Here is an 18,569-nt window from a genome sequence, read left to right as displayed (position 1 = left end):
AAATTCACCAAATTTCCTCTTTAACATGGCATTAGAAAATGATGAGGACAATAGTTCACTCAAAACCTCCATAAGAAACTTGTCCTCCACAACTCCTCCAGACTTCCACTCTTCAGCATATATGGCACCACTGCACGCTACAGAAATATCTGCAACCATAAATTCGCCGTACACTTCATCCTCATCATCCATTCTTTATAAAGGTAACCTAGATAGAAAATCTGCATTGATATTGCGGATGCCAGGAACATAACTTAGTGTAAAGTCATAACCTTGAAGTCTGAACAACCACTACGCAATTCTAGGGGTAGCTTTGCCTGCACACTTGGTGTGTGAATAGATCTATTAAGGGTTTGTGGTTTGACCTGACTTCTAAATGCGTGCCCCATACATATGTTTTGAAATGGTCAACTCCCCACCAGCAGGCTAAAGCCTCTTTCTCTATTACAGAATACGTAGGGTCAGCCCCCTTCAAAGTATGTGAGGCAAAAGCAACGACTCGTTCATGCCCTAAATGCTTCTGCATAAGAACAGCGCCTAGACCATAGGCACTGGCATCAAATGTTATTAGGGTTTGATCACTTTGATTAAATGGTTTGAGGGCAACAGCCTTTGCAATCTGTTTCTTAATGTCATCAAATGCATTTTTACACTCTACACACCACACAAACCTATTGCCTTTCTTCATTAATACCCTTAAACAATGTACTTTATCTTCAAAATGTTGAACAAATTTGGAATGAAATTCTGCTAATCCCAGGAAAAGCCATAGTTGTTCTTTGTCTTTGGGAGCAGGTGCATCAGAAATGGCATTCAACAATTTTTTGGGGGGTTTAACACCCTCTTTAGATAAAGTGTGCCATAGATAATCTATTTGTTCCACACCAAACTTGCATTTGTGCACACCTACCGTCAGACCAGCTTGTTCAAAGTAACATCTAAGAACTTATCATGTTCCTCACAGTTTGAACCACACTAGAACATTATCTTGAAAAACCTTGACTTTGGATAAACCCTTGAGAATTTTGCACATTACTCTCTGGAATAATGCAGAAGCGAATGCCAGTCCAAACGGCATCCGCACAAAGCGAAAAGCACCTTCTGGAGTGATAAAAGAGGTAAGATGCTTTGATGAAGGATGTAAACTAATTTGATGGTAAGCACTGGATAAATTAATTAAGGAGAAAAATTTTGCATACATCACTGAGGAAACCATTTCATTGATATGCGGAAGTGGAAAACGGTCAACTAAAATGTTTCGGTTAGGGTCTCTCAAGTCTATGCACATGCGCAAATTCCTGTCCGATTTGCGTGCCAAAACAATAGGACTTAGCCATTCTGAAGATTCGATTGGTTCAAATACCTGTGCTTCACAAAGTCTTTGCAGCTCTTTTATTAATTGTTCCTTAAGACCAAAAGGTACGTTTCTATTTTTATGTACACACGGTACATAATTGTTCTTTAATACGATACGATGTTCAAATGTATTCAAACAACCAAGCTCCTGTCTGAACAGTTGAGGAAACTTGACACTCCACTTGACTTTTTCATCATTTTCAGTTACTAAAACCTGTTGAGGGTGGTTGGGGTCTAACACTATTCCCAACGTTTTCTGCTCACACCAGCCCAGTAATGATCTGCCCTTTTCTACAACATAGACCTTACATGTGACTTCTTTTGTCTTATGTGACAATTAACACATGAAATAACCAGAAACAGTGGTAACTTAACGCCACAATATCCTACAGGATGTACATCTGGGGTACTCAATTCAAATTTTCCAATCTTTTCCCAGATATCCTTCCTGATTATAGTATAGGGTGAGCACGAATCAGCCCAAACAGCAACCTTAGCACCATTTAATCCTAATGTACATTTAGGAGAATTATAACCTTCCTGAATCTCATTGATAGTCAACACCTATCACTAGAATTTCTACTTCATCAAATGAGCTGTCATCATAGTGTTCAGTTACAGCATGAACAGATGATTTCCAACAGTTGGAATTACTGGCTTTACACGAGCGTGCATAATGACCTATTCTCTTGCATTTGTGACATTTTTCTTTAAGCGCAAAACATTTGTCATAATCAGCAGAATGTCTGGTACTGCCATATCTGAAACACATGCGACTATGTTTGGACTAATTTATCACACTTTTATCACGTTTTTTAGCACTACTTTTCTCTACAGCACAAACCTTGGGAGAATCATCTTTACTACTCTTATCTGAAACCTGGTCTGATTTCAACGCTTTGACATACCTAGGCGTGTTTTCTATGCGTCTGGCAATTTCTATTGTTCTGCTTAACAAGGGGTCCTTTAATTCTAATACTCTTTCTTGAATTTTAACATTATTAGTTCTGTTGATAAACTGGTCTCTAATTATTTCTTCTTGTAAATCCTTAAACCTACAAGTAGATGCAAGGGTCCTAAGTACAGAAATATATTGCTCAAAAGATTCACTTGGTTGTTGAGCTCTAGAAAAAAAATTGTCTTACGACAACTATGCTGAGTTTTTTTCCAAAATTCTCTTCTAACGCCTCAAAGTATTCATTTACATTGACTACACGAGTGTCTCCTTCTCCACTCTCAGTGTTGGTGGAAATGGTAGACGTGTAGGTAAGGTTTTAAGTACTTTCCTACCTTCAATCCCTAAATTATGCTTCAATAAAGCGACCTTGCGAGAAGCTACAAAATCTTCTCCACCTATTGCCTCAAGGTAAGTTTCAAAGGACTCCAGCCAATCTTCCCAAGGACATGTAGTTTCCCCAGGATTTTTCAAGAACTTAGGTAGAGCTAAGATGGTTGACATATCCATGTTATGGTATGACTGGTGATATACTAAGACCAGTTAACCATGACAGAATAGAAATGCAATAAATAATAATGAACAGATCACACAAGAGGAGGTTAAAAATAGATGACGTACACTAAAATAATAAAATTAAATAAACGAAGTAGTCATCGTTGACACGAGAGTAAAAAGATGATACCTCCTTGCTGTGGAGCTGCTTTAAACACAAATGTGCCACTTGCAAAAAAATTGTATTATTTACTAAAGGCACAAGATGAATTAACATTGCCCAAGCTGACATGGACTAAGCGTTGTCCATTCTAGAAGTAATGACCTTAAATTACTTTTTTTTTTTAAACGGTAGTAAGTTCTGTTAATGCTTGTCACATGAACAGCTGTAACAAGTTCTGATAGTGCTTATGATTCCCACTTTACAACCGTGCTTGTGTAATAAACTCAATGCTTGTGGAATTAAACTTAACCGCCTCCACAGGGGTTGTTCTCCTATAATTAATAAACCTTCTTCAATTTAAATTCTGCGTGTACCTCTGCTTAAAAATGGCGACGAGGGTGGGATGAGAGGCCTGCGAAGAAGGAGAGGAGTAAAGAAGAAACCTGGGAAGAATAAAGCTACTGGAACCTTTTTTTTTCCCTACCCCAAGTCAACCCCTGGGCTCAAATCGCCTGCGTTGGATTAGTCTACCTCGCAGTGCTGCCTGTATACTTGCTGTACCTGTTGGCCTGGCAGTTTCTGTGACAAAGAAACATTAAGGTACTGTGTATTGTGACTTGATACCACAAATTGTTTTGATTGGATGCGCATTGACTGTTTTGGGTAGCGTTCTGACTTATTGAAGTGCCCTGCGTCGAACAACGTTTAGTGCCCAGGAGACGTAAGCAGCAGTTTGGAGCCATGTTGTGTTTGAATTGTTGCACTCAGTTGTGTTGGGCAGCGTCTGAATTAAGTGCTCAGCAGTGAATGGCACCGGCATGGATGTACCCAGCAGCGTTTGAATAAAGTGGATGTACTCGGCAGTGTTTGAATTAATGTGCTCAGCCATGATGGGCAACTGCATAGAGCAATATTAATCTGCAACATTGGGAATTGTTTAAACACACAACTACAGTGTTAAGCAACGCCAGTGTTTTTCTTTGACTCACTATTTCTTACCAAGAAGTGCAACGCACAAGGACAGAAATTGAAGAAGGTTTTTTAAGTACAGGAGAACAACCCCTGAAGACTCCTCTTCAGGCAACAGCAGTTCCAGTTCTGCTTACTTTCCAATAGCATTGGAATATTCAGCATAACTAGGATACATTGCACATGTTGCTAGGATAGAGCAGTAAGAAATGCTGCATTATACAGCCCAATTTCGAAACACATGACCTAAAGAAATGCAGACTTTTTGAAAGGCCACTATCATATCATTCCTATACCATTCGAATACCTTTGAGGTGTTCCAGGCAAATCTTACCATCTCCATGGAAGAAGGGACACACCCACCCCAGAAAGTGCTATATGTATTATAGACAGTTACGTAAATCTATGGCATGCAAAGTCACTTGCCCTATAATTTTCAAAATGTTTCATCCATATTGTTTCACTTCTCAGGAGTCTCATTTATAACTTATGGAAGATACTCTACATCGATTCTGTAGCTTGCTGTCTCATAAGGCACAGAGTTACTGAGCACCTGCATATGGCAGGTCAGTGCAGCCAGAACCAAGGACAGGGGTTTAGGGGAGAGGCCACGAGGCCAGGGACACAATGGCTTGGAGCAAAGGCCATCTGAACGTGAATTTCCCACAGAGTGGGAGACTAATAAAACGCAAGGCCCGCTGTGGAGACTCAACCACCAACTCAATCATTTTGTATCTTGTCATAGGCTGGGTGGGTATGGAACTTGCTGACCACCCCATTGTGTGACAAGGTGGTAAAAGGTGGAGTCAAAAGGCGGTGCAGACATAATAGACAAGTCTCCTGCTTCATGCCGGGCTGCACATTCAACGCCCGAAGCAGGAGTGACATATTTGACCATAGCTGTTGAAGTTTTTTTGTGTTTCAATGGGAATTTAGGTCTGCCACAACCACATCCCCAGACGTTTGCGGAAGTCCTCTTTACTTGCTCCGTCCATGAAATCATAAGGGGGAGTGGCAGACAGGAATGATAGGAAAGATCACTAGTGACACAAGTCATTAGACCCTACTCGCACTACCTGTGGCAGATATCCATCTGCCTGTATAAACACAAAGTTATTAATGTTTAGTGTACTTCTCTAAATTTTAATCTTGAATGAATTATTTCATTGTTGACAATTTATCTGAACATATACATTTTACATGAACAATCAGTATTGTTCAGTTCTGTTCTAGACAATGCAATTACTATCCAAACAAAAAATGAAAAATAAGTTCAAACAAATACATAATCAAATCTCAATGCATTTCGGGAGTATTTCCCTTCGTCAGGGGAGCTGAAAAAGATAAAGTAATGATCATTTTAGAAGACGTCAATCAGCACTGACAGTACATATTTAAATGAATTACATCACATCATGCTTATTTCATCAACAACTCTTACGGATGATGGCCTATCAAAAATACATTCATATGCAATAATACACGAGAAAAAAGTGCAACTACAATTCTTAAATAAATTGATGAAAGAGAACATAAATTGTGGTCAAACGGGACTCTTAATTTTAGTAAGATATTGAACTATTTAATGTTTAGTCTAGACCTTCATTAGGCTTTTATGTAAACTGAAAGTAGATGGAATATTAGACTTGAGTGTGGTTGAACAGACTTCTTACCGTGAATTTACTGAAACAGACTGGACGGTAAGCTTGCTGGAGAATACGACGCTTAAATTCTGCAAGGAGAGAAAGTAGTGCAACTAATTTGAGTAGCTGTTCTGACTTCGGTAATGCGAAGCTAATAATAATAAATCCCAAAAGGCGTACCTTCGTTTTTTTTAGAAATGAGTATTCTGGTGATAACCAAAGATTGCCGATGACTGCTAACCCGTTTCATCAACGTCGTTTTCCTTCAAACTATGCTCTATGTAAGAATAAACAATAAGAAAGGTTGGGTTAACCTATGTTTCCTATTTCTAACTGGACGTCCGAAAAGAGAAAGATAATTGGAATGTACATATAACCTACCATTTATCTGGGACTATGAACAAATGGTTAAACCTGAGGCGCTTCCAAAGGTCACGGTTATATCTGTATGAGGGGGAATCATGAAAATTCATGTGCTGGTAACACGCTGCGCGGTGACTGTTTGTAGAACTGCAACAAACAAAAGGAGAAACGTACGTGATGCGTGGCTACTCAAAATTAAATTGCGTGAATGTTTAAGAAGCTTACTCCTAAAACATAGACATTATTCTAGCTAACAAGGATGAATTCTCCTCCTGCAACAGAAATGTTAGAAAGAACAAATCCAAAATGCACATGAAATTCACCATTAAATCTAATGCAAGAGCATTCAGGGGAGAAATACAATTCAGGCCTACAGAAATCGGCACAAGGCCTTATGAAATGATACATATAAAATGAACATTATTTACTGAGCACATCTAATTTAAAACGTAACATAAGCACATTAAATATGTGAATAATTGTCAGCAGCATGTACGAATTCTATACGTTAATGCTTTCAACTTACCACATCTAATTGCAACGTTTATTTCTTTATATTCACGTTGACAATATCTCTAAAGCGTCACCCTTCATGTTATTACAGTTCACAATCTAATGGCCTAGGTGAATACAACAAAGGATTATAATATGTAGGTGTGGACAACCCATGATTATAATGCATCCCTACAAAAGAAAGAGCAACATTTGCAGTACAACGGGATGTATGACGTTATAACGCATACCATTACAACTACCTACCATTACAACGCGACCATTACAACGCATACCATTACAACGCATAGCGCTTAGAGGTGCTGGATAGTGGTAAGTATAATTTACTATTCCAACTCCAGTCCCCGTGGACACTAGGGAAGGTGTTGGATAGTAAATTAAACTTATTCCCTATCCTAGAGCGCCCCCCAGCGCAATGCGTTGTAGTGGTATGCGTTTTAAAAGTTGCGTTGTAATGGTAGGTAGTTGTAAAAGTTGCGTTGTAACAGGTGTATACCAGTACAACGTCCATGAAGGGCAATGGGGAAGATGAAGTCCCCTGATTGTCCTGAAAATCTCCCTCCTTATAGTTTTAAAACTAATAGGCTGTGAAAAAGTGGCTGGGTGCAACCCAAAAGCCCATATTGAGAAAACCCCATCTGCCCTTTTCTTGGTTCACACAATTTACCAGTGATCAATGAAGGCATGATCACATCATGCTATGCATGTACTTTACCTGTGACCTGCACAAACCTAACATAACACATTATCCTGATTGAACATACTATGCTGGCTCCTTGTGAGGAGGAGTTTTGTAGTTGCCGGTAAAATAAATGATGAAGGGCAGAAAATATTAAAAACATAATTTAAGCAGTCATGTTGTAGCTCTAAACACAGATTCTTGGCATTTTGAAGCATTGTGAATAAAAGGTGGTGTCCTGCTAAATCTATTTTAATCTATTATGTAAACCTGTGGTTAGCATGTTGTGTTTATCAACACATAGCTAACTCAGGGGCATATTTACAAGAACTGACTCATTGGCATAGATGTGTCATATTTTTTGCGTCAGCCGCAAATGCCCTATCAACGCCCTGGATGCACTGTATTTATAATACAGCAATCCATGGCGCAAGGATTCACGGATGCTCCAGAAACTCTCACACATCTTTTGTCACTAAAGTGATGCATTGCTGGAGTTGGTCATGAGACTGAAGCAACTCCAGCAATGCTTTAGAACACAGATGCGAGTCCCATGTTAAAAGACCAGTGTCAATCCTTACGCTTGGTTTGAGAAGGTGTAGGGATTTTGATTAGACAAGTCATAGAGTGACGCAGTGAAAAGTTGTGAATTTCACTGCGTCACTTCTACGAGGCTTTTTATGTTGGAACATGTACCCTGCATACATTATACCTGGTGCAGGTATAATGTGCTAGAGGTGTCAACAAACTGATGCATTGGGTCCAATGTGCTAGTTTGTAACTTTGGAGCAGCGTGGAGCAATGATTGCGCTGCCACAATGTAAAAAAAAAAAAGATGCTTCGGCGGTGCTAGCTCCTTGTAAATATGCCATCCACTGAGCTATCTTACAAGGTTAGTATTACAGCATGTTTCATTACAATATCCAACAAGGAGCAGTCGTTTCCAAAGACCAATGAAACTGCTTCACTAGATCTCTCAAAAAACATACTATAAGTAAGGGATATGTTGTTGTGTGCCCACCAATACCTCCTGGTGGACAGTAAGGGCGCATTCTGCACACTGTTCTGTTTGGGGAAAATAAACTCCCATAGTGATACTTTATTTACTGTAAAAAAATAGCAAATGTCCACGACTTGTGGACAGTGTTCTCTCTACTTTTGGAGGCCCTTCTACATTTCCCTTGCGTATGTCCGCCCTGCAGAGGGTAGGGAAAATGAGTGACAATCACTTCATCTTCAAAAGAGTTGGATTAACAGTCACTGTGACCGGGCGTTTCTTTAGTCGGCGGGTGGTCAGGCCAGATGTTTACACGGGCAGAGCCAGCTGAGGCTCCGTTGCTGTAAATAAACAGCACTTCTCCTGACTCTAAATGAAGAAGCCGAACCATGAGTTTGGTGGAATGAGACGTGAGCACCACTAATTTACTGTGGCGCTCCTGCTCTCCAAACTATGAATGATGCCCTAAGTCTGGCCAGTGTTTTACACCTTGAATAAAGGGCTGTGCCCAAACACTAGGCTGTAAAATTGACAATAGCCTTCTAAGAAACTATACAGATCACATCCCTCGGTGTGCACAAATTGATTGACAGGTAAATGGCATGGAGGGTCCACAAAATAATATAAAATGCTGCCTGCCCCCCACTCCACAACATAATATAAAATGCTGCCTGCAGCTCCCTACCACAACATAATATAAAATGCTGCCCGCCCCACCGCCTCCACAACTTAATATAAAATACTGCCTGCCCCCCCACTCCACAAAATAATATAAAATGCTGCCTGCCCCCCCACTCCACAACATAATATAAAATACTGCCTGCCCCACCCCCTCCACAACATAATATAAAATACTGCCTCCCCCACCCCTCCACAACATATTATAAAATGCTGCCCGCCCCACCCCTCCACAACATAATATAAAATACTGCCTGCCCCACCCCCTCCACAACATATTATAAAATGCTGCCCGCCCCAACGCCTCCACAACATAATATAGAATACTGCCTGCCCCACCCCCTCCACAACTTAATATAAAATGCTGCCTGCCCCGCCACCCACAACACAATATAAAATGCTGCCCGCCTCGCCCCCTCCACAACATAATGTAAAATCCTACCGCCCCACCCCCTCGACAACATAATATAAAATGCTGCCCGCCCCACCCCCTCCACAACATAATGTAAAATGCTGCCCGCCCCACCACCTCCACAACATAATATAAAATGCTGCCCGACCCACCCCTCCACAACATAGTATAAAATACTACCTGCCCCACCCCCTCCACAACATAATGTAAAATGCTGCCTGCCCCATCCCGCCACAACATAATATAAAATGCTGCCTGCGCCTCCCCCTCCATAACATAATATAAAATGCTGCCCGCCCACCTCCTCCACAATATAATATAAAATACTGCCTGCCCCGCCCCCTCTAAAACATAATGTAAAATGCTGCCTGCCCCATCCCTCCACAACATAAAATAAAATGCTGCCTGCGCCTCCCCCTCCATAACATAATATAAAATGCTGCCTGCCCCCCCTCCACAACATAATATAAAATGCTGCCTGCCCCCCCTCCACAACATAATATAAAATGCTGCCTGCCCCACCCCCTCCACAACATAATATAAAATGCTGCCCGCCCCACCCCCTCCACAACATAATATAAAATGCTGCCTGCCCCACCCCCTCCACAACATAATATAAAATGCTGCCCGCCCCACCCCCTCCACAACATAATATAAAATGCTGCCTACCCCGCCACCCCACAACATAATATAAAATGCTGCCTGCCCCACCCCCTCCACAACATAATATAAAATGCTACCTACCCCGCCACCCCACAACATAATATAAAATGCTGCCCGTGTTCACAAGTCCTGGGAGCGGGGTTTGGAATGGAAAGTAAATAGAACCATGCTTTTCGTAGCTTAGCGCCACTCGAGCTCTGCGGGAAAACCTTAGTAAATCCTTAAATATTTGAAACTTTGTTACAAGTGGAAAATGAGAATTGCAAAACTGGGTAGCTTATCGGCTTAATGTATAGGCACGCCAAAACATTAACACGTTGTGAGTTTTTCATTACACAATATGTGCCTCTCAGATGTTGGGACTCTATAATGTATGGATGTTTTTATATTTTGATGCTTTCATTGTAACCTTCTTTCCAATGTTATGCATGCATGTGGTTCCTAACACCGTGGACTGGTTCATTTTTAATGATGGGACAATAACTATAATTGTTTTCTCCTTTTAGAGATCCTTACACAATAGCAATTAAGTCGGTCACGTTGACATCCGTGCCTCCATCTCCAGAATTCATCAGAAGTCAATTGTCCTGTGCTGGATTCCTCATTCACAGTGATGGCAAAAGCTCGTGCAAGGTACAGTAAATTCACTTTAGACAAGTACCATTTCACAGTGTAACATCCCAGATATATTGAAACCGAGAACCAGTCACCGTGCTTTACTCTGGAACATTATAAGGTATGTCATGTCTTAAGAATCTCAAGTCGTACACTAGATTTCCTTTTGGCCAAAAGTCAGCATTTGCACCAGAGAAAATCTATGGAATAAACAGTGCTTAGTCTGGCCTGCTTAATTTTTCCTGGTGTCTGTGGTGCTCGGCACTGGAACCTAATTTTTTTGCACTGGCTATTATTTGACCGTCCACCACATGGTAGTGGTGTCTGTTCAATGTTGAGCAGATTGCATTAGTTTAAAATTATACATTTAAAAAATAATTCTAGCTTATGTAGGACATTCTTACAACTTTAGGTGGCCTGGAATTCTCCACAGTGTAACGCTTATTCATATTGCCATTTGGCAGCAATGGCAGGCCCAGTTGAGAGTGCAAGTTGCAGTGGCCTCCTGAGCACTACCATGGACCCAGCGTCGTCTTCTTTTTTTTTTGTTGTACAAACTAAGCACTGCCGGTGTTGTTAATCCAACGCAAACTACAATTTGTGTTGAATTGGGACCCAAAGTAATGTAATGCAGCAGAAAACGCTGTCCTGCGTTACTTTGGGTCAAGGGGGCGTTTCATGGTTGGTGCATGGGTTTTGATGCAAATCCCTATCTACAAAGAATAGTAGAGAGGGATTTGAGCCAAAATTCCCGGAAGTGCAGTGGCAGTTTGCTCCAAACTTTGGCTCCTAGCACCAGGAACGATTTTCCAACTCGAATATTCAATCTGAATGGCGGGGGCTTCAGCAAAAGGATCTCAATGTTCTCAGGGTCTTGTGGTGGTGGAATCTGGCAATGAGGTACTTGGGGCCCGTATTTTTGAAAGTTCTGAAGGCTAGCAACAGGATCTTAAATAAAATTCTTTTATGTATTGGTAGCCAATGGAGTTTGTTTAATATGGCTCAGTTTATGGAGCTGTAGCACCACTCTGGCTGCTGTCACTGGCGGCTGGTGACATTTGAAAGTGGTGGGGTGTAAAAGATCAGGATGAGTGCTCTATGATGAGTGAATGTTGTGAGCGAGGACGACTGCCATAAGGAGGGTTCGGGGGGAGGAGTTCTCCCCCAGGGAAAGTTTTGAAAAAAGTGCGGGCAAATGGTGCATTTTCAAACAAGGTTGAGGAAGGTTAATAAAGCAAGGGGCAGACGATGATGTGAGAGGGGAAGGAGAAGGGGGGAAGGAGAAGGGGGAGGGTGAGGAGACGAGAGAGAAGCAACAGAGAGGAAGGGAGAGTAGACTTCCACATGTTTGAAAAAGAGGCCTCTGCTGATACTGAAGAGTGCAAATACAACATCTGCCCATTGGTCAAACCTTGAGCACGAGCTCAACTTTTCACTTTCCTTGTGTGCTAACTACAACATTAGGTTGAATAAGTCAAACATTAATGTTCAGATTGCAGTAAAACACTGTCAATCTTAAGAGCTTCATATTTCTTCTCGAGTTTACTTCCAAGCACCCTTCACTCAAAGGTTCGACCCTAAAAACTCACACTTCTGTATGAAGTGTGAATATAAACTCTGTTCCAGTGCAGCTTTGTCACCCAGGAGTCCCTTTACCATGCTGTGCATGACACTCTTATCCACACACACAATCACTGCTCACTTGGCATTGTCAAAGTCTTGTCCTTGCACGCGCATCCCATTCAACACTCTGTCCAGCAACTAGCACTTCCTAGCCTTAAACCTTTCCATCCAAATACTCGCTCGCCATAATATGTACACGTGTGCGCACACTCAACCCAGCAGATGCACAATAACCATCCAACATTCTTTTGCCTGCCACATGTGCACTCACACACGTCTCCAGCCATCACTTTCTTGTACAAGTAATCTAGACCCGGAGGTATCTAGCATACCCACAGAAACGTGCGCGCTCACACCTCCGAGCTCTTTCTTGTCCAAGCATTCAGCCCTCCTGACTAGGCATGGTTGCTGCCTACACACGGACTCTCTTCACCCAACCTCTTGTGGCCCTCACACCACCATCAGGAAGGACTGCGAGACAGACAATTTGCCAAACAGTAGTCTCTCGCTCGCATACGTACCTCAGCATAACACAGCTTCTGTTCGCATATGCTGCATGTTGGACATAGGCTTCTCACCACACACCCAGTCTGCCACCGCCACTAGCATACAACCACCCAGCTGCCCCTCAGTCACACAAATGCACAGTTACCTCACTTGAAATTCCAACATAGTTAACTTCCCCTGACGTACCACGCTCGGCCCAGCAGCATATATTGGACACGGAAGAAGAACGGAGGGAGGCACGCTGGCACTGGCACACATTCCAATTGATACTTCAACATAGTACCACTATCTAAAATTTTTAAAAAAGCGAAAACACGGCTGTTAAACTCGCAGTCCCTATCACTTGACTAAGTAGGCTTGCTATAGATGGCAATAAAAGCGGCTAGTCGTGTCGTCAGCGATTGCAGTGCCAAACAAATCACATGCAGTCACTACATTAATATGACTGATGAAAGATCTGTTAAACCTCGATACTATATTGGGTGGTCTACAGTACGAACAAGGGAGGTGTGTTCAGATCACAGACAGATCTGTCCAACCAGGACATTCTACAGTCTGTCCAAACCTACAGCATTATCAGTCTTCCCAGTATCGAAAAATGGATTTCACAACTGCAAGTAACATCCATTTCATCGCAAATACCAAAAAACATAAAACCAATCTGATTAAAACCTACGGTGGTTAACACGTGAGAACATGAATCAGCAATTAAGTGCTACAAAGAGAACCGAACACAAAAAATCATGGCTTCTATCAAACGTGCAGAGAAAATTAATCAATCAAGCAACATTTCTATAGTGTGCAGCACTATCACCCCGTCCCCTAGGGGTATCTGGGCGAGCAGAGGAGAGGCAGAAAAACGGGCAGAAGTGAGACAGCAAAACGGGCGGAAGCTGCACAAACCGAAGGCAGCCGAGGGCAGCGCACTAGACAGGAAGACTGTGGCTGCAGACACATAGCCTTCTTTAACTTCCTTGTCAATATAATAAGCAATTTCAAACACACTCAGTCTCTGGAAGCTTTCTTCATGCGTTCCCGCTGTACCTGTACTTGTCACTGTACTTGATCACTGTTGTGCCTGCCTAATGATATAATTAAGGACAGGGCCTTATTACGGGTTGGTATGTGCAGTCACGGCTCGCTCACAGCGGGGGACGGGGGGGGGGGGATAAATAAAATAAAAAACTTACCTGGTCTTGACCGGGTCCGGACCGCACCGCTTCTGCCGGGCAGGTGAGCAGAAATTGCAGCGTGGCCATAATAATGCAGGTGGTGAGTAATTGCATTGCATGCCGGGATTTATGGGCCCCGGGACAGTGGGTTTGCCCTTGTGTAGCCAATCGTAATGGAGTGTTTCAATCCGAGTCTTAGGCAGAATGGCCAGCTGGGGATACATCGATCATCACAAGTACCGGTATCACTGCTGGAGCAATTATCGGAGGGGGTGGGGGGAGGCAGCGGAGTGCCCAGCACCGATGCCAGCACAAGTGGAAAGGGTTGAGGGTTTAAAGGAGCAGGTATGACGACATACCAACACTCTCCATGGTTGCTCCTTCCAAGATGTGCTCAAACCTGTTCACGCGCCACCTTGGGTTCTGCGTTGGCGTCCCGTTGGCGCCTAGTGCTGGAGCTGGAAAACTCTTGACTCTCAGCCAATCCTGGTGCTGCCAGCAGCGCCAGGATTGGTTAAGGGCACCGTTACTCTTTGCCCGCCGCAAGCCCATTAGGAGACCGAGGGCTCCTAATGGGCATGCTCAAGGCAGGGAAAACACAAGTGCGCATGAGTGGGCCTGGCGAAAAAATCGCCCTCCGTCCCTATTCATGAGCACTTGTGTTGTTGTCCCTGGCTTCAGTGGCTTGTCTCACAGTGCCCGTCACTCAACATGATGACGCTGGACCGCCGACCCCCTTCAGACTCGGGGGTGGGCGGTCTGACAGTGACATTATGTTGTTGACTGATTCGCAGTTCAGTTCTCCCTCGCTACTCTGAATTTAAGTAAACGGAGAGTTTACTTAAGTTCAGAGACCCGAGGGAGCTGCAGGCGTCGGCGGCTTGTGGGGCAACACCCCAGCGCCCCTAATGGACGCACCGCCACTGCAGTGTGTAAGACCATCTGAAGTTTGTAAATTTGTTGTTCTGAGTAGCCAGTATATAAGCTGTTGAAAATGAAAAAACATTTTGCGAGATTTAATCATATTGAAATATGTACTGACTACAGCTGTCAATTGAGGTTAAAAAGAGAGTTTGGTGTCAGATTGGACACCCAAATTCTTTGCTACCTTAACCGTGTTGCGTTGAGAGGGAACTAAGTTTGGCAACCAATGCATAGGAGAGAAAAGATTAGATATCCCAAAGAGAAGAATTTCCATTTCTCTGAATTACACTTGAGATGGTTGATTTGCATCCATGAAAATACATTGGAAAGACACATATGGAAATTCAATTCAGGACCAGTAGACCCCTTTTCTAGCATGAGGATCACCTGGGTGTCATCCACATAAGAGGTGGTTGCGATTCCATAGGTGCCGATCAGAGATATAAGGGGTCAATATAGATATGAAGCAGGGCTGAGGGAGGATCCCTGTGCTACACCCCTGGCGATCAATTTTTCTTTGGCTGAGAATTCTCCTAGGACAAAGGTTTGTATCCTATTGGTTCGGAAGGATTTAAACCAGGATAGGGCTTTGTGGGAGACCCCTATATCTTGGATTCGCTAGAGAAGAATGTCGTGTGACATGGTATCGAATGCTATGGAGAGGTCCAGCGATAACCATAACGCATCATTCCCAGAGTCAAGGGTCATTTTAAAAGTTTCTGAAATCTCGAGTATGCGTTGACTCCGTAGAATGTTTAGGCCTAAAACCAGATTGGTGTATGTGGAGTGAATTGGAGCTTTTGAGAAAGGTGATAAGTTGCTGATTCACAAGTTTCTCCAGTATTTTGGCTAGTGTGGGCAGCAGGGAGATAGACTTGAGATTAGACAAGGTGGTGGGATCCGCCACAGTTGTTTTTCTGTAGGGGCCTGGAAACTGCCAGTTTCCAGGCTGAGGGAACTTCGGCTGTAACTGAGGAGGTATTGAGGATCTGGTTGATGAGTGGATTTACCATGTCAATGGCCTCATGAAGGATGGCTGGTGGACATGGATTCTGGGGTGAGCCAGATTTACAGGAAAGGATCGTTTGCAGTGACGATGGCAAGGAGATGTCACAAATACGCTCAGATTAGTATTGGTCCCATTATAGGGACGACTGGAAACAGAGCCACTTAAGGGGTTAATCATGGGGGTGGTAGTAAATCCCTATTGTATGGCTAGGATTCTTTCCTCAAAGAAGGTTGAGATCCGGTCACAGAGGGCCTGTGAAGGCGGGGTCTCTCTTGAAAGAGTTTTAGGCTGCAGAAACATTTTTGATATATTTAACATCACTTTGGGGTCGTGATTGGCTTCTACAATATTTGTGGTAAAGTTGGATTTCGTTTTTGTTTTGATCAGCTTACGGTATGTTTTCTGAGCCTCTCTGAAACGGGCCAGGCCGTTCATGCTGTAGTACAAGCACCATTTGAGTTCAGTGTTTGCAGTGGTCATTTTGTTCTTGTAGTGCTGGGGAAAACCAGTGCTGGGAGTGTTTTGGCCTGCTATTTATAGGGTAGATAGGAGTTGAAAGATCTAACACAGTGTCAGTGAACCAGGAGTTGAAGCAATTGATATTTGACTCCAAATTCCCTTTGAGGGTTGGGGCACTGGAGGACAGGTGGTACATCAGCATTGGATTCAATTTAATTTCTCCCCATTTACGGCGAGGGTGAAGATTTCATTTTTCAGGGAGGGAAGTTTTGAGGCATGATAGTTATGTTGAATGAGACTGAGCACTTATCTGTTCAGGATTGGTTAATGGATGTCCCAGGTAATAGTCTAGGATGATCAGTGCAAATCCCACCAAAGGTGTAGCAGTCAATGGGTCAGAGCATGTATCAGTTGAGGGATACCCAATATTTTTAAAATATCTCAGAGGGATTTGGCCTCAGAGTTATCTAGATCATCGAAATGGAGGTTTAAGTCTCCTAACAGTAAAATTGGCATAGCGTACTACCGCTGGGGTAAGTGCCTCCCACATCAGTGGACAGAAAACTTGCGCTGGGCCTGGAGGGCGCTACAGTAGATAGCTGGCGAAGGATTAAGGGGTACTAACCTGGAAGCAGAAGCCTTGGCTTTCTGCTCCTTTAAAAGTGCCCATGTCGAAAGAGCTACATTGAAAGCTGTTGTGGAATACGATGGCTACCCCACCACCCTGACCTTCTATGCTATCCTCAGACAGGATTGTGTCACCAGGGGTACTGCCATGGCTATATCAGGGTTACACCAAGGTTTCAACCAAGTTTCAGTGCTAAGCAGGAAATCCAATTTGTTCTCTATAATTAAATCTGTGATAATCTGTGCATGTTTACTTAGAGAACGTGCGTTCATGAGCCCTCAAGAAGACGACGAGTTTTGACCGTGATTTGCATTTTTTTAAATTAAAAGCAAAGTGATTTAAAAACCGGGCATGGAGTGCAAGGAAAAATGCTGCTTCTCGCCCTGCCGCTGGCATTTGACTCGTTTGGTGCTCTGACCCCTCCCCCTGCCTCCTGATGGTTCCCCCAAATAACCAGAGTGAAGTAATGGCACATTCACAGATGTTATTGAGCTATCAGCAAATTTTGGGCACAGCAGGTGATTTTGTCATTTTTAAATGAAGTGCAACGTCATTTAAAAATCAGGTGCATACTGCCACATCTTAGTAGATATTTACTTGCTGCTCAGCGTTCTGTGACTTCTTTGTAAATCTGGGTCCAAGTGCATATTCAGGGTGAGGGTGGTAATGACTCTCAAAAGTGGTGAGGGTGTAGAGAAAGGGGTTTCCACATGGGACAAATACTTTCTCAGTGGAGTAAGAAAAACAAGTTTGCCAATGCAGTTTTTTTATTTTTTTATTTCAAAGTATTTTATTAAAAACATTTTTACCACATACAATTATCGTCAAGTGTTTCGTTTTTGCTTGTGGAATTATAGACGTGCTGATCCCAGCTGAGGGGAACTTGAAAGCTAAAACTAGAAAAAAAACCTTTGAGAAATGAGTTACTTTGACTTTGGTTCACATTGAGCTCTCTGTCCCAAACAATGGTCGTAATTGAAGAATATTGGACTTGGTTGCCCCCTCATTTTATTGTATATTTCTTCCCAGTTCCTTAAATAAAGCTGTTTTTTCAACTCCTTCAGTGCTCTGAGGTAACCGAAGGGAGCGATGTGCGGTGTTTTATAAAAATTAAATATACTAAATCCACTTCGGCTCTCTGTAGGCCCATTCCCGCACCACGTCTTCAACAGAGCAAGCAGCTCCATCGTACCCCACCTGCGCAACGTCATCAATCTCTCCCTCAAGACCATGACCTTCCCAGAGATCTGGAAACACGCCGAGATCAACGCCCTACTCAAAAAACCTAAGGCAGACCCAAGAGACCTCAAGAACTTCCGGCCCATCTCTCTGCTCCCCTTCCCGGCCAAGGTCATTGAGAAAACCGTCAACAGACAGCTAACCAGATACCTCAAAGAAAACAGAATCCTGGACCCTTCCCAGTCAGGGTTCCGCAGCAACCACAGCACCGAGACTACCCTCATCGCTGCCACCGATGACATCAGAACCCTGCTGGACAACGGCGAGACTGCAGCACTCATCCTCCCAGACTTCTCTGCCGCCTTTGACACCGTCTGCCAACGCACACTATGCGCACGCCTCCACGCTGCAGGGATCCGAGGCAAGGCTCTGGATTGGACCACTTCCTTCCTCTCCGGCAGAACCCAGAGCATCCGCCTCCACCATTTCCGTAGCAAAGCCTCCGAGATCATCTGCGGCGTACCCCACGTAGCCCGACAGCACAACCTCAGCATAATCTACGCCGAC

At 43.2% G+C, this 18,569-nt stretch overlaps 1 protein-coding gene across 2 annotated transcripts in view; it reads left to right on the top strand.

Moving 5' to 3' along the window:
* Positions 1–18,569, top strand: part of ACOT12 (acyl-CoA thioesterase 12) — a 546,146-nt gene that overhangs the window by 521,074 nt on the left and 6,503 nt on the right. For both annotated transcript variants that reach the window (XM_086960839.1, XM_086960840.1), the window contains one exon: positions 10,393–10,519. In XM_086960839.1, coding sequence (XP_086816965.1) covers positions 10,393–10,519 — 127 coding nt within the window. The remainder of the gene's footprint in view (positions 1–10,392; positions 10,520–18,569) is intronic.

The sequence above is a fragment of the Lissotriton vulgaris genome, chromosome 3_1, assembly GCF_964263255.1.
Source record: "Lissotriton vulgaris chromosome 3_1, aLisVul1.2, whole genome shotgun sequence".
Lineage (NCBI taxonomy): Eukaryota > Metazoa > Chordata > Amphibia > Caudata > Salamandridae > Lissotriton > Lissotriton vulgaris.
The sequence above is the reverse complement of the archived record's forward strand: the minus strand, read 5'-3'. Positions and strand labels throughout refer to the sequence as shown.